The sequence below is a fragment of the Bombus pascuorum genome, chromosome 7 (assembly GCF_905332965.1).
Source record: "Bombus pascuorum chromosome 7, iyBomPasc1.1, whole genome shotgun sequence".
Taxonomy (NCBI): Eukaryota; Metazoa; Arthropoda; class Insecta; order Hymenoptera; family Apidae; genus Bombus; species Bombus pascuorum.
The window spans coordinates 10,184,295-10,210,463 of NC_083494.1; the positions used below are offsets into that span (position 1 = coordinate 10,184,295).

General features: G+C 39.3%; 2 protein-coding genes across 2 annotated transcripts in view; one reads left to right on the forward strand and one right to left on the reverse strand.

Annotated features, from left to right (window-relative positions):
* The first annotated feature begins 4,901 nt into the window (after positions 1-4,901).
* The window catches only part of LOC132909379 (nuclear migration protein nudC), a 103,388-nt gene continuing 82,120 nt past the window's right edge, over positions 4,902-26,169 (forward strand). The window contains exons 1-4 of the mRNA XM_060964181.1: positions 4,902-5,096; positions 5,202-5,279; positions 5,380-5,598; positions 5,676-5,894. Of these exons, the coding sequence (XP_060820164.1) occupies positions 5,022-5,096; positions 5,202-5,279; positions 5,380-5,598; positions 5,676-5,894 (591 nt within the window). The 5' untranslated portion in view covers positions 4,902-5,021. The remainder of the gene's footprint in view (positions 5,097-5,201; positions 5,280-5,379; positions 5,599-5,675; positions 5,895-26,169) is intronic.
* LOC132909384 (uncharacterized) lies at positions 6,386-25,053 on the reverse strand. The gene is made up of 4 exons (XM_060964188.1): positions 24,308-25,053; positions 8,410-8,592; positions 7,534-7,798; positions 6,386-7,392 (listed from the first exon to the last, which is right to left on the reverse strand). Exons 1-4 carry the CDS (start codon positions 24,371-24,373, stop codon positions 7,367-7,369), a joined length of 540 nt encoding a protein of 179 aa, XP_060820171.1. The 5' UTR covers positions 24,374-25,053; the 3' UTR covers positions 6,386-7,366.

The following is a 26,169-nucleotide window of genomic DNA, read 5'->3' on the forward strand; positions in this document are numbered from 1 at the left end:
ATTCGATCGAACGACAACGAACGATCTCTCGAGATTCAGAAATGAATACTAAAGGTCGATACCAGCGACGTTCCGCGTTTCGAGGGTGGGTCGACATACCAGGCCAGGGATTGGCTCGAATTTCCGGCTCAACGAGCCGGAAGTGATTTCTCTGGGCTACGTCGGCCACGCGCCTCTACGTGGAAATGACCTGCAGAGTGTGGCAGAACGTCATTTCCGTCGCTGTCGAGTTACGATGCTTCCCTACGTTATGTAAATACCGCCGTCCCTGAATCTCAACGACATCGTCATCCTCCTTCCACTCCGACATCCTTATCCGACGATCGTAAGAATTCGCGACGACACCTTCTTCCTGCGTTTTATCGCCCTGTCGCGATAATCTCGTACGACAAAAGCGACGTATAACTTCTGGTCCGTATAAAACGAACCTGTTTCCCTTCCAAAATCCACTTTTATCGAGATTCACGCGAAATTTATTAAAACTTAGCGTAAATTCCTCCGATTTGTTTGTCGAGTACTATGATGCGTGCTGCGCGCATACATCCTCGTCCGTGAATATTAGGACAGTTAGAAGAATTGAAGCAAGCGTGAAAAATCATTAGGAAACCTATCAGAACACCTAAGAATTATTACTTCGTTTAGAAGAGTAAATTGTAACAAACCATAAATTCAATGTTATGATAATAAGTTCAGTAATTTAATTATTAAAATAACTATTTCCTTTTCACCACATCTATCATCTCTTTCGATCATTATAAATTAAGAATAACTAAGTTCTCGTGTAACTCTTTGTGTGATATTCGTAAGATTTGATCGTGAGGTTGTTAGGTCCTATAGATACATTCACGCGTAACATAAATCTTCGTATGTCAAAAAAAATGTTGAAAAATTTCTTTATATAGTGGACTTGTTAGTTCTATCAAATATAAAAAATAAATAAATGAAAGAAAATTATCGGCAGTATTGTTCTTCGTATCGCTCTTTGTATCTCGTTAAATTCCACGAATTTGCAGGTGCGATCGTGGAGATTCTAATCTCAATCCGATACTTCCTCTAAAGGTAATTGCGAGCCAAAAGGACGGACCGGAAACCGCAAGCTACTTCTTCGATCCGAGCGCATAGTGTCTCCGAAAAACGGTGTTTAATGAAATTTCTGCGTGTCAACTTGTCAAACGCGAACTTAGTGCCGCTCAAAAGGCGAGGCTCACAGAAGGATTCCACCTTTCAGTGTGGTGGAACGCGGCTACTTCAAAGGAGACGGTTGCGACAGAGGCAGGAACACGCGTTGTTCTGGCTATGTTCCGTCCTATCTTGGCCTATCTGCGGCTACACCGTCGTACCAGCATTCGACGGTCTCTCGATTAACGGGCAAATTGGATCCTGGTCTCGAACCGCCCCGGGTACAGATGCATCGCTTCGATCCACCGCCATTAATTTCACCTCGACCTCTCCTGATTACCTTGCGCTTCGAGGATTACCTGCACCTTGGCTGGTTCATGGATTTCCGGCAACGAACGAAAGAATCCCCTGAATCTGGTCTGACCGCAGACTTATTGTGACTACTCGCTCTCGAAGCGCACACTACGATCTCATTAAAGCAATTGCTCCGTCCCTGGTTAACATTTTCAATCTGAAAGTGCTTGGTCCTTTCTGATGTCTGACTCAGCTTTGATAAAGGGAGTTTTGGTCTTCTTTTTCGATGGCGACGACACGTGGGTGGAGGGTGAGTTATGGTAGAGTTTCTTGGAAGGGTTGTTGGTTCCTCCTTTTGTTCATTTTTCTTAGAGATGGTTGGGGATGGTTTATGAAGAAGGATGTCGGTTTAGTAGGTGTTGTTGAGTATTTCTTAATATCGTAATAGTTTGGGGAATTTGGTTTTGGCAGTTCACGTGGTTTGGCTGAGTGAATGTAATGGTGGTGACATCTGTGTTTGCTATCGCGTTGATTACAGAAAGGACTGGTTTGAATCTGACATGGTTTGGTTTAGTTTCCATATGATGCTATTCATTGAGTTTCTTTCACGATTGTCATAGTTTTGTAATTATCATTGCGTAACTATTATGTTACGAGTTATATTAACGGACGAAGTTAGGAAGATTTAGAAAACAGAGAATCTTTACCTTTTCGAGTTTAGGGAATCTCTGTGTTTTAGATTTGAAAACAGCATGATAAACAGCACTCTTCTTTTCTTCAGTTTCCTCTGGAGAAAGCGCATTATTATAATCCTCATCGTTTGGATAGGAAATTGTCTCGAGATAAATCCGTGGCTGCAGCTGTCTTGAATAAGCGTACCGGTAACGCTTCTCTGACTCGTATGCCAAGTTGCCGACTTTCGAATGGTAATCGCTGGGTCCTAAAACAGAAACGCGCTTCCTCGATAAGATGCTAACAATTTCGACGAGTGACAAAAACATAACAGAAATAAAGTATAGCCCATTAATAAATATTTAAATTATTAAATGTAGAGTTTTTTTAATAGAAAAAGTTTTACCTGGCCCAGTGTCGTCAGAAGTTTTTGGAAAACGACCAACACAGGTGCCAAATGGCGCAGGGTAAATGGAGGCTGTACATTTTATTGCAACAGGAGGATCGTATTTACCTGGACCAGGTACATTGGATTCCGCTTTATCTTCGAATCTCTGTAACAAAATATACATTTCTATAACTCGAAATTTCCCTGGTAAAATTGTTTCGAAAAACCAAACCTTGGCAGTTCGACCAAAAGGGGGTGGTTCTGTGACGTAAGGGTCACACTTGCAATCGATCTTGAAGAATTTCTCGAAATTGCCCTTTACGTTATACGCATTTGGGGCTGGAAAATTCTATATTTATTTGAAAATTCTATAAAATTAAAATTCTATAAAAGTGTACTCCAAACATCACCAATCGGCGAAGTATTTCAAAAACATACTTCGATGTAATTTTATGTCCATATGATATTACCTCTTGGGTTTTTTTTCTGCACATTGTATCAAGGAAACGTGGCTGCCAAGAACTCATCCTCTTCGCTTCTCTTACTTTTTCATCTTGTGCTTGCGCGGCTGTTTTCTTCGTTTCGTGTTCATAATCTCCAGGACCTGGTGTCAGGGAGGGTGGAAGCTCGATTCTCCCTGTCATTCTGCTCCAAAAGTTTCCTTTGTAGAGCAATGTGGTGGCATTTGTTTCCTAAGAATTATATATTTTCTTTTTGAATATTTTTTTTTATTCTACAAATTATTTTATTTGAGTCGTGAACTTGCAGAAGAAAATACAGCGATTCTTACTCCTCGTGGGATGTTGTAAAAGAAAGTTGTTTTTTTTCTGAGTGGAGGATTCTTTACTAAGTTTCCATTTTCGTTGATACTATACGCCGTGTAATTTTTGTCTGGAATTGATGTAGGATTTGGAATAATCGAACGAGGAGGTCGAGTTAGCCATAGCTGCAATTTATTATCAAAATAAAATGAATACACAATACATAAGACATACAAAGATACATAAGTTTGGAAACTAAATAAATATGTTACTTTTCCTGCAGGACCTCTCCAGGTGCCAGGATGACATCTTATTTTTCGTGACTTAATTAAATCTGTAGCTACGTGATAATCCACTGGACCTGGTCCTTGGGGTATCTTTTCCTTAAATCTAGCATCTGTAAAATCGATGCTGACTCCACCCTGTAATTTATCATTCTTTCACCACAAAGACTTAGCTGAATTCAATCTCGATAGATTTAATTTTTAGAAACTACGTTCTGGTATATGTCGTTGAGGTTCTTTTATATTGTACGTGCCAGGCCCTGGCAATCGTTCGGCATCTCTCGATATAGCAATAGTTCTCCTTTTTGATCCAGAGAGAAAGGGATAGCAATCAGCTGTGGAAAGAATTTCATGTCATAACTTAGGATTTTGAAACACCGTGAATTACTTTTAATTATAGTACCAAGATGCCTTTTAGGCCCTGGCAAGTCCGATATATCGTAAGTTCCAGGTCCAATTTTAGGCGGTGTCTGAGTAATTAATTTTGGAAATCTTTTTGTTCTATCGTGTGCCATTCCCTCATAACTTTAAGAAAAATATATACAGCGATGATGAAGTAGAAATTGTAACCTAATTAGCAGCACGTATGGAACGCGTATGAACTGTGCTGAAAGTCGATCGAATCCAGTCAATCGAAATTTTTAATTCTCTAATGGAATCCGATTATTCATTTTACACCATCAAGAATTTCACATATTTTAAAGATCCACTTGCTTTCGCTAATGAATCATCTTGGTGCAAGAAAAATTATATTTGTTTGCGATAATTGTAACGGGCGATGTATTTGCGCCCGAAGGACGCTGTTTTCACTTCTTTAACCTACTTTTTTACAACGTTCGCCTTGCATAAATTTTCGGTCAGGTCAGTTAATAATTTCGTTCTCGTTACGCGAAACCCATTAACGTTTTGACGCCGAAGTAAGAGATTATCGTTTGCATCAAATTGAAAACGATTCGCGGGCGCGCTTGCAAGGAAAGTGAAGGGTTCTACGATGAACGACTTGAGTGTTTTGCAAGTTATATCTCTTATATTGCATCATTCAAGGAATGTTGCGTATCAGCGATCGTAAGGAATTGTCATTCCATATAACATCGATTTCTTTTTTAGAAACCCCGTTCCTTTCGAATAATATTAAACTTGAAATTTTTGCTTCATATATGTAAATTACTTAATTCGTCCGAGTTTCGTCGAGGGAGATATATCTTTTATAATAATTAGTTATATTAATTCTTTAATTTATTCTAGAAAAAGGTTGTGTTTTGTCGATACAAAGAATTAAATGACCCATGGATCATTGGAGAACGACGCATTCCCTTTAATACCAGCATTCTGCGCTAGAGGGCGTCACGTGTTCCGTTTAAAATTATGTTTGGTCGATAATTCCAGACGTTTCTGATTAAAACGTGGTGTAACAAAGTGCGTTGGTTCTCAACGTCAGTGGTAAACGTTTTGTGTGATCTTTTCATTGATATTAATTAAATAATCTTATAATCTTGAAGAAAAATGACAAAGAACGAGGAGAAATTTGATGGAATGTTGCTGGCTATGGCTCAGCAACACGAAGGCGGTGTGCAAGAGGTGAGTCTTGTTTCGTCGCCAACTTAGGTTATGTTTCACTCGGGGAAACATTATTATTTTCAAAATAACTTTCCAACTATTAATGAAATATCGTTTACTTTGTAGCTCCTAGATACAATCTTCAGTTTTCTTGCGAGGAAAACGGATTTCTACACAGGAGGAGGGGAAGGAGCTGCAGAACAGGTAATTATTCTTCTTCTATGACCTTAAACAATGTTGTAAATGATTTCATCACTTCTGTGGATTTTATAATTCACATTACCATCTTTGTATTTGACTGTAGCTTGTTATGAGCAAATTTAAGAAGCACGAAGCTACGGCTGTTACCAAAGCAGCTAGTGAAAAGGCAGAGCGCGCAGAGCAAGAGAGACGTCGCAAAGAAAGAATAGAAAAGAGAAAGAAAGAAGAAAAGGCTAAGGAGGAAAAAATCTACTCAGAGTCAAAGATTGTCGAACTGACTGATGAACAGGCTGTTAAGCTACAAGAAGAGATAGACAATAAGGTATGCAAATATGATTAGCAAAATTGAGGTTATATTAAAGAAATTCTTTTGATTACACTCTACGGTTCTGGTTACAGAAATCGGCAAAAGAATCACTTGCTGTTCCTGGTCCAAGTGGTGATAATGCGCATAATAGTCTTAATGTTCATAATGGTGATAATGCACATAATGGTAAAAAGGAGGACATGGAAGATGAGGAAGAAGATGAGAAGGAAAAGAACAAACTTCGGCCTAACAGTGGAAATGGAGCAGATTTGCCCAATTACAGATGGACTCAGACACTTCAGGATTTGGAGGTAAGTAATATCATGCATGTAAATAAATTTTCAATTTCTTATTCTCTGAAATATTTTTTTGACATCAAAATGGCAGAATGTTTATTGATACACAGTATAAAGGAAGTCAATCTTGTAATCTCTTATATTTAGAATTATGTAATGTATTTGTTGATACCATTTAGTAGGATAACCTTCTATTGTCTTAAAGATTATTACGTTTAACTCCGGAAAAGATCGTAAAATATAAAGTGTTCCAATTTATTTGGTTTATATTTTACCGTATGTTTTTAGAACTGAACTGTTTCGAATATCTAACGATACGATAATAACTAAACAATAATGCATTATGCAGTCTTAGAAAGTACTTTTCTTTCGTCTATCACTGTTCGAAATATCTTTCTACATATATTTGTTTTTTTAAGTAAAAGAGAAGAAGCAAATAGAGTATCGCAATATGTAATAATATTAGGAGGATAGAAGGGACAGGGGTGAAATAAAACACATCCTGATTTTCTTCATGGTTCGACAGTTTCTTGTTGAATCGACGATTAATTAATACGCAAGTAATATCACAGTTGCGGGTCAGCGATCGACACGATCGCTGCCCATTGCTTTTCCGTACATTCCCTGGAACACGACACCCTGGCATGCGGAATCCAGGTTTGATTCAAGCGTTCTTTCTGTTAGTAACAATTAAATAACGACCCCTAAAAATTAACACATATCCGCTTATCTTACTCCAATCTCGTCGATTGTTCCGAACCGTCAATGTTAATCGAAGAAATACTTGTGCGTATGACTTACAAAATGTTTCGCTGGACGACGACTTGTCTAGCTTACAATTAATCTTTTCCTTTTACAATATTATCGTCGTTAAATCTAATTTAAATTAGATTTAAATCAGAACTTTACATTTCAGAAATATCTTAATTTAAATTAATAATTTTCATAAATCGATTCAAAGAAATGATGATTCGTACATTTTATTTAATACGTCATCGTCTGATCTTAATTATAGAAAGGGAAGGACAGTAGAAGAAATATTGATCGAATTTCGAAGGACGCGGATCGGCCTCCTCGCCAGATAATCGAGTGGCTCAATTTAGGAGTTAGGATCGCATTCGTGCTATTTATACGGCCTTACCTAAAGCTAGCTCATTACATGAATGTAATTACTGAGTTTTCACGTACCGCACGCCAAATACGGTGCAATACAGCCTTTGAAACTTTGTCTCTGACCGAGAACGTCTAATCGAGTTGTCCTAACGCTCTAAGTGATAATATACATATACATTATAAATACGAATAATTCAATCGATTGTGATCGAGAATCTTAACGTCAAATGATTCGCAGAGATCGATTCATCCCTGATTCCATTCTTCTTGAACATCTCAATGTTGACTCGCAATTTGCATTCCTCTGTCTCGTCGTTAGCATAGTCTTCTACAGGATGATCCCACGATCGCTGCATTCGCCAATTTTTATCGGCCTAGTGGTACTTGTCGCGAATTCTCACTGTAATCAGAAGCAAAAAGCACCGGGGACTGATGGAGACTAGACTTAAAAACATTCGGTATGGGTAGCATTGTTAAAAGATTGAAGAGTCTTTGAAGTGGAGCTTTTGAAGCAATTAACATCACTACGAGTAGTACTCACTTTCCATGTAGAGTATCCCGAGAAGCAAGCCGACCATGAATAGAAAGCTCATCGTGCAGACGAGCACGGTGAGCTGATTTCTCGCGCAGCAGGACTTCCTGTAAACGGTCGTCGGTCTGCCTAGGCCGTTCACTACGGTGAAGTGAGTGCTGCTCGCAACCGATGCGGTGTCCATCTGTTTCGGCGCCGTCACCGTAGGTGGATGAATCGCCGCGAGATTGGCTAGGTTAGCGGCTGTCAGAAGTAACGTGCCCGATGCGGCACTCTGTAATACAAGAATGTTATTTAATCGCTCGGTTATTGAACTTTCTACTTGAAATTGAATAATTGATTAGTTTCAGTCTTCTGAATGATTAGTCTTACCCTTAATGATTCATTAGATTTATTGATTATATTATTTGCATTTTGTGGGGTTGTTAAGACTTCTTAAACCTCGAGTCTTCTGATATCTAGTCTTTTCATTTATTTGTTTAGCTTCATGGTTGCATTTATTGATTATACTAATTGTACTTCTTTCTAACATTTATTAGGATTTCTGAATTCTTTTACAATTTTAAAAATCTAAATCTGCTTATATGAGGATAATTTAATCGTCAAAACATCAAGATAGGATGCTCAATATTCCTTCAAAGGATCTCATGTTTTTCCTCATAATTGTATCAGTTTATATTATCTTATTTTCTCATAACTGTTTTTCCAGTGACTCATCATTTGCTATAAATCTTCACTCGTCAAATAAGTCTAATTGTAGTCATAGGTGTGTTACATTTACTTTATAATTTTTAAGGTACCAAGAATTAATTTCAACTAGCTTTTCATTTACATTCTTCAACTTCTTCTAAACTCCAAATACATGATCTATCGATGTACGCTTACGTGTGTACTGGCAGTGGATCCTTGCGACGAGGTGGATCCTCTGGATGGCGAGTTTGGGTGCAGATGATGAGCCCAGCTACCATTTTCGCTATCCCTCTCGCTTCGTCCCACCAAGGACGGCCTTGGGATGTGCCAGGAAAGCGGGCTGCCCGCTACTGCTGTCGTAGCCGCCGTCGCCTCGATCTGAAAGCAACGTAAATCGACGTGAAGCTTTGATTGCATAAGCGATAATGTCGCGGCGATTACGCTTCTGCCTCGCCCGCATGTCCTCCACCTGCAACCGCGTGTTGTTTATCTCTCGCCAACAGAACATTACTCTATATGTATCCACCACGCTATCTGAGTTTCATCTGTTCGACGAACAGGCTCGTGGTCCGATTCGATTGACCAATCAGCAGATTAAATAGCCGTTTAAATCTGCTGTATTATATCCTGAGCGAACGTTCTTTGCAAATGTATCTAGTCTTTTTTACTGGTACGATTCTACTTTACAATCGTGTAAATTGTACGTCAATGATATACTAATTAACCGACGAAACAATTGGGAACTTTGGACACATAGACTTTCTCGTTAACCAAGTATTGTATTCATTCGCTCGTTTCCTTGTGTTCGCGTCATAAGCAAGTTTTACATACCAAAGAACGTTGTTTTCGAAAGGCTGTCGCAATGGCTTATTGTTCTAGCTCGGTCCCATCTGCGGGTATCCGTATCGCGCGTTTCACCGCATCGAAATACCAGCGGGGATGATGTACCGCGACCTGACTAAATCGTACACTCTTCGCTTCGATCGAGTTCACTTCAAACGAAAGAAGAGAATAGAAGAGGAGTGGTTATCGAGGAATGGTTCTTAGAACTAGTAATCTTTCTGTGATATTTTCCTCACAACGGACATATACCTTCTGGAAATATTTTATTCTGTACTGAATCTTCATCTTTATTCTGTTCTTTAGACTTTTATTTATCCTTGCGGCTTTCAAATTGTAATTTACCCCTATGCTTTTCATACCCTCATTCACGTCGTTTTATGTGTTCTCTATAATCACCTGAATAAAAAGAAGGTTTACACACCATCGTATCGGTTGTGTGCCAAATATGATTTAGTCGGTTAATAACTTAGTAGCATTATGTGCTTCTTCAGAAGGGTTCCAAGAGACTTCAGCTCCTCAGATATCCCAGTTCAAGTTTTGGACATCTTAACAAACTATTACTCAGTATACCAAATAATATTAAACGCCCTTATCCATAATACTCTCATTCCGAACAAAAATGATGCACTTTGCAATGGAGCAACGTTCAGAGCCGAACGAGTCCGCGATTGCGCTACCACTCGGAGCTCGAAGGAAGATTTCGGGGGACCAAGCTCCCGATATTCCGGTTTGATCGTTGCACAACGCTGGTACTCTCGAATTCCTCTGTGCAGCTCGTTGCTTCGAATGTAATTCTCTGGTCGCATCTTGGTCGTCTTCGTCGTTGTCTCGTCGTGTCGTCGTGTGTTTCCTCGACTCTTGAAGCATGCCTGGAGGTGTACGGCCGCGAAACGTTTTCAGGGCCAAGCCGGGGATAGCAGCGCGAGCATTTCCGCGACTTTGACACTGGCTTGGCCCGTTGGCTCGGCTCGTGCGTACGCACGTCGATTACGCCAGTTAATTGGCCATTTTCGCACGTAAATCAGCCGCGTTTCGCACCGAACCTGTGGCCTACCTTCGCCTCACACTGGCCACCGCCCAAGGTCCGAACTCGGCTTGTTTCTTTTTTCGAGTCGCTTTTTCACTCGGATACCGATCGAAGTATCGAGTCTCTAATGGAACGCGAGCCGACCCACGATTTATGTGTCCTGTCGGGCGTGGCCGATTCAGAAAATAACGTGGAAGCAGCCTTGCACCGCATTTTTGCCGCCGGTGCCTCGCGGATCTTCCGGGACTCGCCGGAGCACCGACCACCTGGTATTTTTAGTCTTGGAGCCTCTTGTTCGTTCCATTGTTAGGTCTTTAAGAGATTGATCCAATCAGAAATGCTTATATTATATGATTTACGAGGATTACTTTTGTCTTAGATGATTTGATGGACATTTTGTGTTAGGTCAGAATTACAGTTCTCTTATTCGACAAAGATAATAATTTCTTTAGCTGATGATATAATTGGAGAATTATACTACTAGGTCGCTCTATAAGTAATTCCTTCAGGATCCTGTTTAAAACAATGAGATTTTTATAAAGGTAGAGTAGGAAACTTGATAGAAGATCCCTGATGTAATATTATTCGTGAATTATCAACACAGAATAAAGCTATCAGGATTGGAAGAAGATTTCCTAATCACTTACTTCAATAATCGAACACGGGTCAAGCAACTTTGAATCCTCCATTTTAACTCTGAATAATCTATCGATATCTCTTTAGCAACATTGACATTTTACAAATTATTCTCGCCGATATAAAAAGAAGAAGACCACTGTATCATTAACGTTGTCAATGAACATTTCAAAATATAACTTTCTGCTTTCGAAAAATTTCACTGCAAGACTACTGAGATCACTGATCGATTGTATCAAGAAATCGTCAGAGTGCAAGGTACCAAAACATGGACCTAACACTTAATACGACATATCGTATAAATCGCTACAGAAGATACTTGAAAGACATTCGTTGGCGAAATTACATAGGCTGGAATGAAAAGATACGAGTGAAATTGCGCAAAGCTCCTAGACAATGGAGGAGAATGGCGCCGTATTTGTCGGAATCGAAGTTTCATAACTGAATCTCGATACCCGACGGCGCGTTCTCGGTGACAGGTATTCGTTGCCGAGCTGGTATATCTCGAAATTTTTCGAGACGATGCGAGAGGCAAAAGAGTCGGATACTCGAGCCGGAGCAAGAAGAAAAACCCGTGCACCCGAGCGGGAACCGAGACCAAGACAGAGAGAATGGCCTGGGCGACGCTCAAAGAGAGGCGTCGTTAAGAATTTTTGTGGAATTCAATACACTGGTCAGCCTCGAAGTGCTGCACCTGTGCTGGGACCGGGTAACGCGACACTCTGAAACTCGCTACTCTTTTTTCGTTCTCCCTTCGTTGTTTCTGTATCATCTCGAAGGGTTGAACGATTTTGATTAATCGTCGTCTTCATGTATCAAGGACGATTAACATTGACAGAGAGTATCGTTGTAGTGAAAAGTAACGACCGGTCAGGGGAGGATCTTTAAGATTAGTTGTGAATATCCTCGAACAAATAAATATTCGAAATGAAGATGATTTCTTGATCAAGACATGTTAAAATATTGTGATATATCAATGTATTAAAGTATGTTTTTATCATATTATACAGAGTAATTGAGATATACGTTTGGTGATTTGCGTTTTAACGTCTTCCGAGGAATGTGAGTTTGAGTTCTGGGTATTTCCCACTCTCCTTTATCTGATGTCACATTTTTTGATTAATGTGTTTCGTAAAGTTGTCTTGGTATTTCAGTGGAAAGAGTAGAGGCGTAACCTATTTTTTATGCACAAAACAGTTACAATAATTATAATTTGATGATAAAGTAATATAATCACTGATCATGTATGGTTCTTCGCTAAACCTGTTGACTGTCTAGATTTCTCGTAGCTGGGATCGCTGTTAATCTATTTCGAAGTCATTATCTTTATAAGCTAATTATAACTGTCTAACATTACTAGAAACGGTCGGCAAATATGTTCAAAGAAACGTTAAGAAGAATCATCTCGTTTCAAGGGCAGAATATATTCGGTCATCGATCTTTGTTCTCTCTCATCTCGTGTTCCCCTTTTCTGAGAAATTCATCTGCCTAATCTTTAAGTAACCTTAAAACATTCTTCGATTTTGAGAAGACTCTGATAGAACATTAAGAAGTCATCGCTTTTTATTGCTTCCTCGTGAACGTTTTGTTTGTCCCGGCTCTCGTCGGCTATACAAAAAATACGTCCGCCAAGAAGCCAGTGACTCGGTTGGAATTTAACACTGGTCTTGGAATATCACTTGAATATTCGTTAACCGGTTGTACGAACGCGAGCTGTGCAGGTCGAGGATCATCATCCAGGAGCGCCACGTCAGTCGATACCTCGAGGTACGTTTTCTCGTTACCGATACCGCGAACGGGTAGAGAAGTTGGCGTCTAACGAGCGTCGCACGCGGATGCGTGAACGATCATAAAAAGATATATGTTACAAGGTAGCGATAACAGATTCCGTGGTTTGACCTTGTTCATCCCGTGGCAGATCGCTTTCGCGAGCGAACGGATTGCATCGGTGAAACTCGAGGAAGAGGAACGAATCGGTTTAGGAATGGCTGTTCTTGAAGTTTCAAGCCATCTGGCTTTAGATATTGTTTCTTTTGCATTTTCGGAATAATTGATCATTCGGTGATGATACTGGAATTCACACGATGAATTTATACGATTTAATGAAGATAGAGATAATTATGAAAAAAAATTGTAAAATAGTAGAAATAATATGAGGGATTAGATGGAAAATAAAATTTATAACTTTCTTCATTTTTTGTAACGATGAAATATTTGGTAATAATAGGTGTCGGTATTCGTGTGATTAATTTATATAATGTAATTAAGACAGGAATAATTAGGTAGATAATAAAAAAATACAGAGAATGTAGAATGCAAGGCTAAATAGGACATTTTTTTTACAGAGATTAAATGCCTAGTAATAATAATGGAATTTACATGTCGAATTTATATAACGTAATTAAAACAGGGACAATTAAGAAGGAAATAAAGGATTTTACAAGCCAGGTTTCTGTAACGCCACATATTTTATGATATCCTGAGATCTAGTTCGATTATTGTTTCTACCTTTCTCCCGTTATGGAAAGATATGAACATTTTTTGGAGCAAATTTTTATAAACTCAAAATCGACATTTCGGTTTATTAAAAGTAGTTCCGTAATCACCCGGGATTCCCAACGTTGGATAGTCACGTTTCAGAACGAAAGAAAGCGTTGTTTGACAATTTATAAGAACGTACCGCTAATTCCACGAAAAGGCACGATATTTACAAGGAATTTCAATAAAATACGCACTCATGAATACGTTGAGTCATTTCGGCTTGGCTGAAGATAGGATGAGCTTGTTTCTTCTATTCGACACCTACGATCCGGCGAACCGGATTTCACATTGCACCTCCGCTCGTTCACCCTCGATGAATTCAAACTTGAATATTTTGTATAATATATCTGGCAATAAAATTAAACTGTTCTTCATTTTTTCCATTATTCGTCGAAATATTCTGACATTTAGTATTTTCCAATGTTTGATATTTCTTGAGATAATTATTATTATTTATAATGATAGAGGTATCTCAACAAGTTGTCTATACAGTTGATAAACAAGCGAATAGAAAGTTTGTTATTAACGAAAGAATATAATATTTGACTCAACAACTTTCGATAATTACCGGTCATTTTTTCAATATTCCTTTAAATTTTCGTAAATGCTGTTATTAACCAAATCACAGCGACCTGTTTAAAGCAGTTTCTATTGCTCTTTAATACGTATGTATTTACAAGCACGTTACGTGTCACCAGGTGAGCTAAGTATTACGTTACGATTATGCTGTTAGAACGTTACGTGACATTTAAACATCTTCATGTTTTGTAGCGAGGAAATTACGAAGACCTGGATCTGTTACCCTTTGCATATTAGTTTACCTTTACGCTCCTCGCAATTTAGAAGTTGATATTAGCACAAATGGAATATCTAAAGACACAATGTGAAAATATTTCTTGGAAGAACGATCGTTTTGAGATCATTATGTGATTACTAGGTGAAATGGCCTAAGACACATCTGCACTGCAATTCAATCATCTCGTAACCAATTAATCATTTCAGCATTCTTCCTTCCTTAAGGCGAGCGAAATTAAAATAGGGTTCCTTATATCTTTAAAGAACTAAAAAAGGGAAACTCAGAACTCGTATTCGTATCGGAAAAACAACCCAGCCGACAACCTATCATTTGCCACTATAAAGATCACCTAGGGAGGCAATAATTTTAATAATACACAAGTTTCGACATGGTCTCATTTCCATCCGCGACGGCGTCTTCGAGCGCGGCCCATTTTCACGCCGATCTCGCGCCGCGTTGCCTCACAGAAAACATAAATCTAAGGCCCGTTTGCCACGATCGTCTACATATTTTGCAACTCGCGAGCTGGGTTCATTACATCGACTATTGCACGATGCTTCACTTTGTTTACCACGAGATCCACGGCGGTTCTTCCAATAGAAAAGAGAAGTCTCAACGGCGAAGAATGAAAAAAAAAAGGACAGAAGTCTCTGCCCTCGCTGTATCACGATCTTTGATATTTGGTATGATAATCTGCCCATCGATATTGGAGATACGCATTGACTTTCGATATTTCCATCGAATCATTTGTAATGGTCGAACATTCTCGTCCTTGAGACTCCGTGTGTCTGTTGGCTCTAAACTAGACAGAACGCGGGCATCTCGTGGATTATGAAAGAGCTCGAGCGAGCGTTACGAAGGGAGATTCTACCGTCTGTGAAATCGTTGCGCGCCTCCTGTCGTGCACAGTGAAGACGAAGATTCATGGCGAATAATATACGGGATTTAGAATAGATTCTAGAGACTTCGTTAACGAGACCGTATTGAATTCCGTGTATCATCGGTTTGATAGAAGAGTGATATATCCGGAGATGTTTGCAAGAACAGGCTGTGGAAGCATTTAAATAGTCAGTCAATTATCCATCATGTTAATAGGTTCTAATAAATATTACAATTTATGTAATAATAAGTTCATTAAATTAATGAGATCAATAGAAAGGCGGTGCAAATACTTCTTGCAGTTTAAAACTGATAGAATTTATTGAAATTTTACAATTATTATAAAAATGATATTATAAATTGTAAAAGGAAACGAATCATTTGCTAAAATAGTTTGCTAACCATTGCTGAATAGTTGGGTAATTAACAACTTTCCATTTCAAACCGACTTCTTCAAAAAAATCCTCTCGCAATAATTGTATCATTCTTCTAGCGAACCAATGATGTTACATTCAAAGTGAAATGTTTGACGGGAAATGATCCGAGAATTAAAATGATCGACGAGTGGAAGAAGCTTCTACATCGATTTCTAGCGAGCCTGTTTAATAGCCTTGTCGGCTATCTAGATGGAATAGCGATCGCGAAGTAATTATTTCGTCGGTTATATTCACTATATTCATTGATGCAATGTTACGGGGATGGCTTTTAAACGATTTTAATGATCCCGGACGCAATTAGTTCCGAACATCGTACGGGCATCGCCGGTTTCAGGTCGCTTCCGTGACGACAAGGTCCCTGTTCTATGTCCCAAGTATTTTTTACGATTTGTCCTCGTGTCTCGAAGCGTGAAAATTGTAACAAGAATCGTTTAGTTAGGTTTAAAGCGTTCTTCTGACCTTCCTCCTTCCACGAGGTCGCTTCGATTGCCAATTAACAGATACCAAACCGATCGAAAATAGGTCGATCAATCGAAATCAGATACACCTGTCATTATTATAATTACACGCATGACTGAGCGCCTTTGATCTCGTTATGGGATATTTGTTGTAGTCGGTCCAGCAAATTCAGTGTTTAATAGATAGTGAAAAAAGTTCTTGTACGAAAATGTCGCTTGAGGCTCATTTTCCAGGTTACAAACAATTAAATCATCCTCCGAGTTCATACCTTTTATAGGTGCGTATGCCTATCTCGGAAGTCAAGATAGTTATTTATTTCTAGTCAGACTTTTATAGCAATTTTTTTCAGAGAAAAGAATGTTCCTCTTTACGCTCTATTCATTGCGTTGCACATTTGACATTTCTCGCTGAAAGGAATTGCAAACATTTTGGAAAGTTTCCAATATATGCTGGATTGTTTCTCAATCATCTTGAACTCTACATTGACATACATAAAATACTTGTATTTCTTTCAGGGTTAATTTTGTAACCTGTGGCTATAGGACATTTCTCCTTATATTTAATTATTTGCTGCTCTTTTGTTTTCTCTAATAACCTTTAAACGTACTAGTTCCTCCACCCTGTTGAAATTTCACAATAACAAGAAAGCATGTTTGTCTCGTATACGAACTCTTGACAAATACCGGTCGCTGAATAGGCAACCGGTGAGAAGGAAAGTCGTTATGCGGAGAGAATCTTCGAGAGTCTGTAAAATAAAGAAGCGTTCAGAGGAGAGGAAGAAAGCCGTTTCCTGATGGCGAATGTCTGTTTCACGTATACGAATCGCTTCGAGCGTAGTGTGCGTACGCGTTCTACGGTTTTCACCAGCAGAACGAACGCGCTTATCTTTGGATAAGCAGTAGTGGTTGTTGCATGAGCAGTCGAAGGACTGTTAAAAATCGAAACGCCACGTCGTTCCACTTCCGCGAGTTGCGACCCAACTCCGGCTCTGGGACCTTGTTTGCGAATCTACCCACCTCTTTCGTAACGCGCCTGGCACCGTTTTGGAATATATCTGAGGACAAGAAATTAACAGAAGCTCGTGTATCGATACCGCTGATTTATTTTGTAAAAAGAACACGGTGGTATCGGGAATTTTCTGGTTATCTGAATTTAGTTTATATGTATACAGTGACTGACGAAAGTATCGGAACGCTTGTAGATTTTTTTTATGGATATATGTATTATGTTGTACGAAACACATTTAGAAATTTCATTAGCATCATTGCGAGACTGGGCTATCATGTTTACATCGAAGTAAATAAACCCTTTAGATGACTGTTCACGCTGTATATACTATTTTTTTTTTTTTTTTTTTTTTTTCAGAATATACATATGTTTCCAGTAAATGTCTTGTAACTTCTATAAAATAGTTTCGAAGTTGAAAATTTCACCAATCATGGCATTCGTATCTCGTTACAATACTAATGAAATTTCAAAATATTTTATGTAACACATTCAATATAATTACAAGAATTTTCTATATCTGTAAATGTAAATGTCTAAATACTTTGGAGCCACTATATGCGACTGGAATTTATATGATTTTTCCTATGATTTGGCGTTTGCTTAAGAAGAATCCAAATATAACATGAGAAGAAAGAAAGTTTCGAAATGATACTTATGTGCTTGAATACTAGTAATTTTTGTATTAGACAGTTTTTACTACGTCGTAAATATGATTCATATATCCATTGCTCTCGTCAATTATAATTCTGCTTTGTAAAATTATGATGTCTTTTAGCGTCGTTTATCATCTGAGCTTTTTTCGCTGTGTATAGATTCAATCTGCAGCTTATTCAATCAGACACCAAATAAAATGTCGTTCCAATAAATGAGGTTCTATTGTTCGTCGATTGTTGGTCAAGGTTCCCAGCAAACGTTTTAAGTGGTTCTTGATTATCCTACGAGTACCTTTGTCTTATGATTTTTGTACTTATTGTCTTCGAATATTTTGATGTTTGAATATGTATGATTAAAGATGAACATGTTTGGAACAGTGATCAATTTAAGAAACTATTGGGGACTCATATAATTACAATATAATTTACTGTAATTTTCAAACTTTCTTCGTTGAAGAATGACTGACTATCCGTTTAGCTTGAAAAGTTCTCAGATTTTAGTTGAATCGTCAATTTGCTGGTGGGTGAATGGAACACTTAACCTCTGTTTCATCGTCAGCGTGTAATTAAATCCAAGCTCTCCAGGTGAACCATGGCACCGTTTGTCTTCGTCGCGATGCGTCAACGTTATGTCACCGGGTGTACGCGCGCAAATTTAATTAGTCCGAGTAATTTGCACGCTTGGCTACTCTTTCCTTGTTTTTCTTTAGCAGAATTCGCCAGTCGTTTATCTTCATTATCCTTTGCTCGAGTAACGTCCACATAATCTGTCACATGTAATGGGAGAGTCAGCGAGTGTAACAATCGTTGTTATCTTCTTCACTCCAATTTTTCAATCTTCCTGCTTCGTAAATGAAATTTTTAATCACGAATTAAACGCTCGATCTCTCATCATCGTCGGTTTCTCAAAGGAATTAAGATATTTCTAAACAACAAACACATCGTAACGGGAACTTTCCATTTCGTTTATCCAGCAACAGACTATACACGAAATCCTGCTCGTGCGTTTTTAATTCCAAACTTTCGACAGCTTTCTACTTCTCTGCGCAAAAAAATATTATCGATCGAAACGAGATTCACCGCTATCGCGATCGATAACTTCACGATGTTTTATCATCGATCTCGTTCATTTTTCGCGAGCACTGCCTGCGGCGTCGACCTCAAATCGAGTCGCAAACCAATCGAACACCCTGGTCCGATCCAACTCTCTGAAATTCTTTTCTACCTGAAAGAAAACGCTTGTGTATAAATTCATAAATCAACGAGACGCGCGAGGCTATAAATAAACCAGTCGAGAATCCATTGATTTCATAACAGCGAGGCAATTCTGTTTGCAAATTATTTACGCGTCTTCCAGCCGTTTCTCGTGATCTGCCTCGATCCCGAGTACGTTTACTCCGTGATAATAGCTATGGCCGATGATGATGCTCGGCGCCGCCACGTCCTCCGTCATCGTCGCGAAATGTCACGAGCACGCTTCGCCGAATCCGAAGGAACTTGTTGCTGGTCGATTCTAAACCTTCTCTAGGTCATTTGGAAATGATCAATTCTGGCCCATTTGCATTTACAACGCAAATAAAGAGTACGTTCCGAAATTGTGACATCGAGGCAAACAAGTGTCGTGAATCTAATACTTGTAAACGACGTTTGCCTATCTTATCCCTTATCCCTTATCCCTCCTATAAATGTATATTCCTTTTTCGAGTTTGTTTCTTCTTGCTTTCTTTGGTCTCGAGAACCGACGTGTCTAATACACGTCGCGGCGGTGACCGTTGAAGTAGAAGCGGCGTGTCATGATCAGACACAGAGTGATCATTGCTTGGACGCGAATGACGTGTGTGAAAATATGGCAATACTGGTTCTTACGGCTCTTGTATAATGATCATTCTTTGAAAGTAAGATTATAGTGGTCTATAAATGGTGTTGTGTAGGTTAGGTTAATGTACAGTACTGGCAAATACTAAGATCGTGTACGAAATTGAAATGTTTTGTTTTTACGAATGGATGTGAAGATATCTTGAATCTTAAATTTATTGTTTGTTAAATATTGAATCCAGGAATTATCGATGATTGATATTTGCTATGGAAGTATTAATAATTATCAAATATATCTATTTCGTATTCTTTATTTCTCATGGCTCATCTCAAGTCGTTTCGGAAAATTACAAACGTGATACCATAAAGGGGATATTGTTCCTACATAATGATTAATATCTCCTAAAAGTATGATCAATTAGTATTGGAAAATTACTGTTGTAGATGATGTAAGACTTTTGCATATACGGTCCTGTAAATTTAGGCAAGCAGATAGGCGTCTTTGTAAATTGGAAACAGCAGGCAGGACCCGTTAGAAAACTGTCACGTCTTGAAATAGAGAATGAAAGTTCGACACGCGCCGCTTCTATCACGCATTCTAATGAAGTCTGCTTCCTTAATGAAGCAGCACAAGACGAATTATATAAGTACACCGTTGTCGCTGTCATCGTTATCCAATAATTGTTTTCGGATTATAGATGGAGATTGCAAATCAATTTTTATCTCTTATTTACACAAAAATATACTTAATACCTTCGTTGTTCGTCAACATAATTAAAACCTGTATTTGACATTCTGTAAAGCTGTCATGCACTCTTTTATTTAATAATTAATGAGAAAAACACCTGTTTTTATTGACGATCTTGTTTTCAAAGTAACTCGCTGTCACAATACAGCACCCGTGAGTGTTGCACGAATCAATGTCGCGATCTCGTGAATTCCTTCCCCGAGGCGACATTTGCATGCAACAAGAGAAAGCACTTCATATTGCAAAATCGATTTCTCTGCTTCGACCTTAGACGAAAACACTCCAGCTTTTCTCTCGGTTGATCGATGACCTTGTATCAAACCTTGACTTAACAAATCCAACGAAGATTCGAGGCTACTCCGTTTAATGGTTTTGGATATCGTCGAATTTTATCTAATTCCCTAATAAACAATCATGTGTTGTCAGTTGATGACTAGTGAGCGAATAAACGAGCCTTCTAAGTATCAAGATAGAAAGTGAAATCCTCGATTCCGCACCAGCGTAAGTTCCTCTTAAGGTCAACGACTGAGAATTGTTTTCACATACTGATTAATTAGTACTCTAATCTTCCAGGGACACGGATACTCAACCGTTCATAGCTCGGTAGCTGTCCACTGTTGACGACACTAACACGATTCGATTGACAAATGCGAAAACGATTAATCGCGCATGGACGATAAAGGACGATTCTGATTAAAAATTCGACGCCGTGGAAACGTGTCGACCATTATTTTAATTCCATATTTAACATGCGAAGGTTATCGATATTAATGGGATTTGCTGAACGAAGTTGCCTCTATTCGAAGGTTGTCGTTTCTAACGTATATTTTGATTCTCAGTTTTGTAATATTCACACATTTAAATACATAATTTTCTTACATTCAGATCTTCGGTCGAAAATATGAATTTTCGTTTTATTCGTATCTCCAATCGTTCGACAATGCAAAATTTCATTTCATTTTTATTTCTAGTCGAAAATTTGCAAAAGCTCAATTTACTTATATGTTTAATCCATTAAAGGCACAAAATCATTGCGGAAATGTTTCTAAAAAGTATTTGACACGTTGTCGACCTTTACGAAGTTTTCTCAAATGACTAATTTCGTTCACCAGCTTTCCGTTTTCAATCGTCGTGCATGACTGATCAGGCGAGTGGAACACGCGGCATTTTGCTCGAGTCGAATCGAGTTGCAACTCTGAAGTTCTGGTGTACGCGCGCGGTGCAATGATGAAATAAACGCGTACGTTCTAAATTGTAGGTTCACGCTAAAGATCGCGGCCACAGTTCCGAGAGATATCGCGATGTTATGTAAATGATCGATAACGAAGGCTGAATCGACACGGATCGTATCTTGCTTCTTCGACTTGTAATCTCCGTTACAAGATGCATTCATGAAATCCATTCGAACGGCAGATCTCGAACGGACAATCAATTATATCTCGTTGATTTAAACGCGGCGTTTCCCAAAACGGTTACTTTGTTTTCAACCTTTCGCAAACCGCTTTCTGTTTGAGTTTCACCGTCCAGTCCGTACAAGGTGAACGCGGTACATAAATCAGGGTAACTTCCTCTTATGATTAAGATCCTTCCTAATATTTGTGAATTAATGTGTATACATTAACTATATATATTGATGTATATCGATAAGTCCGATCAAAGTTCTAGATAATCGATAATGTTACACAAGGGTATATTGCAAAAGATTCTGCTTGCCAATAAGTATTCAGCTGGTCAATATTTAACCTGCTAATTGAGAAAGTTGTCTTGTACTTAATCTCGAGATTAATAACTTGATTATTGTGGGATAGGCTGTTTGTAATGCTTCGTTCTTTTGTCTTATATATTATACATTGGAGTTTTTTTTATTCGAACTTCATTTATTGGGGCGAAGGTTAAATCAGTGTCTGATTAAATGAATTCTCGACGACTGAATCTACTTGGTTGAACTTGAACTTCTATTTTATAAGAATGGAAGATCACGGATAGTGAATAGAATTAATGAATTCCTATTATATAATCTATTAGACAAATGAAATTCTACTCTGAATGATAGCAAAGAATGAAAATCCTTCTTTATTCTTCAAGTTGTTTTATTTAAAACATACAGATCTTCTTAATAAATTGGAATTAAATCTTTCACGATGCCTAACAAGTAATTTACACTTAGCATAGAATCTTATATAGGTTTGTCAGTTTAATTCATAGTAGTAAATGCTAGATTTATCGTAGTTCGAGTAATAAACTTGGAATTCCAGCTAGGATTCTTACGCCTCGAGAAGCAATCGCGGTCCATGCTCGTAAACGTTAGGACGGTGAAGGAATTATGAAACGCGAATGTGAGAAACGGCCTACAGGTGGCTTGGTTACCGGCTTCTCGAGAATCAACCTGGAGCTACGGAATTATGGAAATCGTTTTTCAACGCGAGCCGTGTAGCACTACTTCTATCGCGTAACGCCTACACGTTCTACTGTATGTCAGTTCTATTCGTTTCTTTTCCTTTTAATATAATAACCAACCAAACGCTTGTTCGGTAGATCGTATTTAAAGTTAAGTCACCGCTGCCGGCATGAAAGTTCAATTCGTCGAATTTCGATTCCACTGACAATTGTTAGTTGCTGGTTTTCTCGTTTAGGCGACTAACAACCACTTTTAATATCGAGTCATATGGCAAACTGTAATCTACTCACTTAGGATCGTATTCGAGGATCTTTATTTTAATTTTAAATTTTATCTCAATTCCTGGGATTGAAGTTTAGTATCTGCTGTAAAACATGAATTTTACGTTACATACACATCTTTTTAAATTCTTAATATTCTAGCACTTTATTCATACAACATCCAAGTTAAATCGTATTTCCATTTCTCTAATCTCGAAAGAAACGTAACAACGAGATAGTGAATATTTATACAAATTCAAATTTTTATGCATACATCAAGATACATCTGATTTTTCCTCTAGATATGATAACGAATGCTTTATTTTTTCACATTGAAATTCCTAATAAATTTATCAAGGCCTCCAGACTAATAATATATGTCTTAAGACATTTTTATGTAAAATATCGGAATGTAAAGTATCTTGTTGTTTTTCATATTAGTCACACCGCTTCAAGAAAGTGTAGCTACAAATCAAATAATAAGTGGACGGGTTGAACCGTAATCGGAATACGCGGTCTCGATGTTCGATTTTTCGTGGAAAGTTGCAAACGAATTTCTCACGAGCGATGCGTCACAGCAGGCAGGTGTTATTGCACAATACGCGTGTACTGCAATTTGTTCGCGATTCGTCGCCGTGGTAATCGCGGCGTGGCTTTCGTGCGCGTTATTTTCTACGAATATCTGGGAACGATATTGTCCTTCGTTTCCCAACTAACATCTAGTGCGTCTACGTTGTCGCGGTGTGCTCGGTTTTGCGTTATATAAACCCGTACCGGGATGGGTGTCAGGCTTATTAAGTATTCGCGGTGAACGGCGTTACGCGGCGTGTACATACGCACGCACGTTGCCCGTGAACCTAAACTGTTCGATGCCTTTTACCGAGATACCTCGATTAATCAGAACAGTTTATCTGTTTACCAGTGTCATTTTATATGTCGTTCGTTTGATAATCGTCCGTTGAACTTTCAGCATTATTAACTGTTTCTCATTAACAGTATAGGCAAAGAGAATAGAGTAGATAAAGAGAAACATAGTGTTGTTAATTATCGCCGATGCATTAAATCCGGGGAATCTAGTTCCTGTTAGATAACGTTGTGAAATTTTTTCGCGGACTTCCTCAAAATTTACGCCTGCTTTACGTAACCAGCCCAAAGCTGCTAATCACTAGAAATCAAAGATCGAGTGATTTACGATTCCCGATGAATTTAGCTGATTTAACTTCCTCTGCTCGTCTTGTAGCCTCTCATATTTCTCTTTAACTAGAAGACTAACTTGTCCATCCACTGGATGGTCTTCTATTTCTTTTTCTATCGCATGTTTCCCGCCAAAGGAACTTGAGGACGTGCTTTTTATTTACATCGTGAAAGTTCGATAGGAATTGTTCGGTAAAATCTTGTCGGGTCACAGAGAAGGATTGAGATTTCTGAATTGCGGAAGGGACGACGAGTAGAAAGCAGAGATAGTTATAGAGAAGGACCACGAGAGTTCCGTGATACAGCCACGAACTATCATTTGTCTTCTAAAACACCATTAGCTAGAAGAAACGTCTCGACCATGTATATTCTTTAACATGTAATTCATGATGGACTTACATCAGGAACAGGATCCTCGTGTCCGTCGTTGGAGGCCTCTTCCACGTTGATTTGAATTCCAGACATGTTCCAGGGTGCCTTTTTTTTCTGCGTCTCCTTTTTTCGTTCGAAATCACTCCTATATACCCTATACACTCTCTTCGAGGATTTCGAAGGTCGATCTCCTAGGTCTCAAAGAAAAATCCGCACCTAGGAGCCGCACTCTCCGATTACCACCACTCCCGTGAACGGCTGGTGATGTCCCTCGCTGCACGTATATTCCACAAGAAACCGCGATCACCCTTGAAAGAAAGAGTTCTCCCCCTCAACGCTGTGCTTCGTGGCTGAACGACCAATCCCCGAGGACCAGCCTGGCCAAGTCCCAGGGAGCCGAGTCCTCTCGACGTACTCCGTCGAGCGCGGAGTTCGTTGTCCTTTCTCTCTCCCTTTTTGGAATCCGAGAGCAGGACGAACTTTTGTTTCTCCTCTCGTCTCACTCCCTTCAGGACGTTAGCTACTTCTCTTTTCTTCCCTTTTCTCTCGGCTGCTCCTCTTTCAGAGGCTGAATCGAGTTGTGCGCACGAATTCACAGACGAAAGGCTGGGTGATCGCCGTGGTGAACCATGAAGGATCTTCACGGGTCGAACGTGATTCCCGGTATGTGTTTTCCAAGCGTTTCGCTATGTCGCGGGAGTACCGCACGCCGTGTCGTTATCGTCTCTCTCGCACGCGTGCGACTAGAGCCGCCGCCACATCTGGCCTTTGGACTGGCTGCCAGCAGTCGGCCAGATCGGTTTTATACCTTCGTATCTCCCACCCTGGAGAGACGAGCGAGCGCGCTCACGGCACGTCGATCCTGCACGCGGCCAGCTCTCCGCGGCACACCACGGCCGAGAGGATCGATCTTTTTTTCTCTTCCTCCCTGAACTGTGCGTGTGTGTACGCGTTTACCAGGAATACACAGGGACACGTAGACACACGGAGGTGGCAGGTCTAGGCGCAAGGACGAAGCCAGGAATAAGGGACCAGCCAAGAATTCTGCTTCGTCCGCCCTATCCAGTCCCACGGATTGATCCTGTGCGTTTCTCAGGATAAAAGCGTGTCGAAGAAAGAATTCGTAGCTTATCTCGGTAATTTTTCTCAGTCTCGTTGCCTCATTTGGCGTTACCGAGTTAAGGAAACGAACGTAGTATCGGCTCGTATTTTATGTTTTATCACGTTCGTTTTATTTAAATCGCTTGTTCCGTACGAGCACCGCTGAATTATTTTCCACTGGTCGTCTCTATGGAGAAGGTGGTCTTTACAGACGATTCTCGGCAGATAAGAACCGTCAAGATACGCTTTCTGCGTCTGGTAAAATTCAATACGCGTTGTTTTTCGATGTTTTTTTTCACTTTATTCTGCTGTATTATCTTGAATTTTGATTTGACTGTTCCCCCCGATTTTTCTATGTATATCGGTTAGCCATTGGATTCTGGCGAAGTCGACGATACTAATCTGGTGGGTTTTACGTGGGCATCGGAATGACATCGTGGAGCGGATCCTCCTGCTCGCAAACCTGTTCCACGTTTTCGTGCAGGTATGCGTAGGTACGACGGTAGGAGAGTCTCGTTCCTTCTCTGTCCTTTTAATCTTGCTCGCGGATGTTTTATTGATGAACGAACCGAAGGGTGGCGGCCAGACGCGTCAGGCTTCTTCGGGAATCGTGCACTTTTCTCGTTTACCCCTAACCGCAGGAGACTTGAAACACGATATGCACGCTACCAGATGAGTTGCTTCCGTAAAATGTTAATACAGGAAACTTTTGTGCAATATTTTCTTACATTGCTATTTTAATATGTGTATGCATATATATATATATATATTTATTTATTTATTTATTT

What these genes read in the sequence shown, in the direction of transcription:
- LOC132909384 (XM_060964188.1), bottom strand. Translation starts at nt 24,373, where the DNA reads ATGTCTGGAATTCAAATCAACGTGGAAGAGGCCTCCAACGACGGACAC. An exon ending in ACGAGGATCCTGTTCCTGAT is followed by an intron (nt 8,593 to 24,307) that starts GTAAGTCCATCA and finishes CGTTGCTTTCAG; the next exon opens with ATCGAGGCGACGGCGGCTAC. An exon ending in GATCCACTGCCAGTACACAC is followed by an intron (nt 7,799 to 8,409) that starts GTAAGCGTACAT and finishes CTTGTATTACAG; the next exon opens with AGTGCCGCATCGGGCACGTT.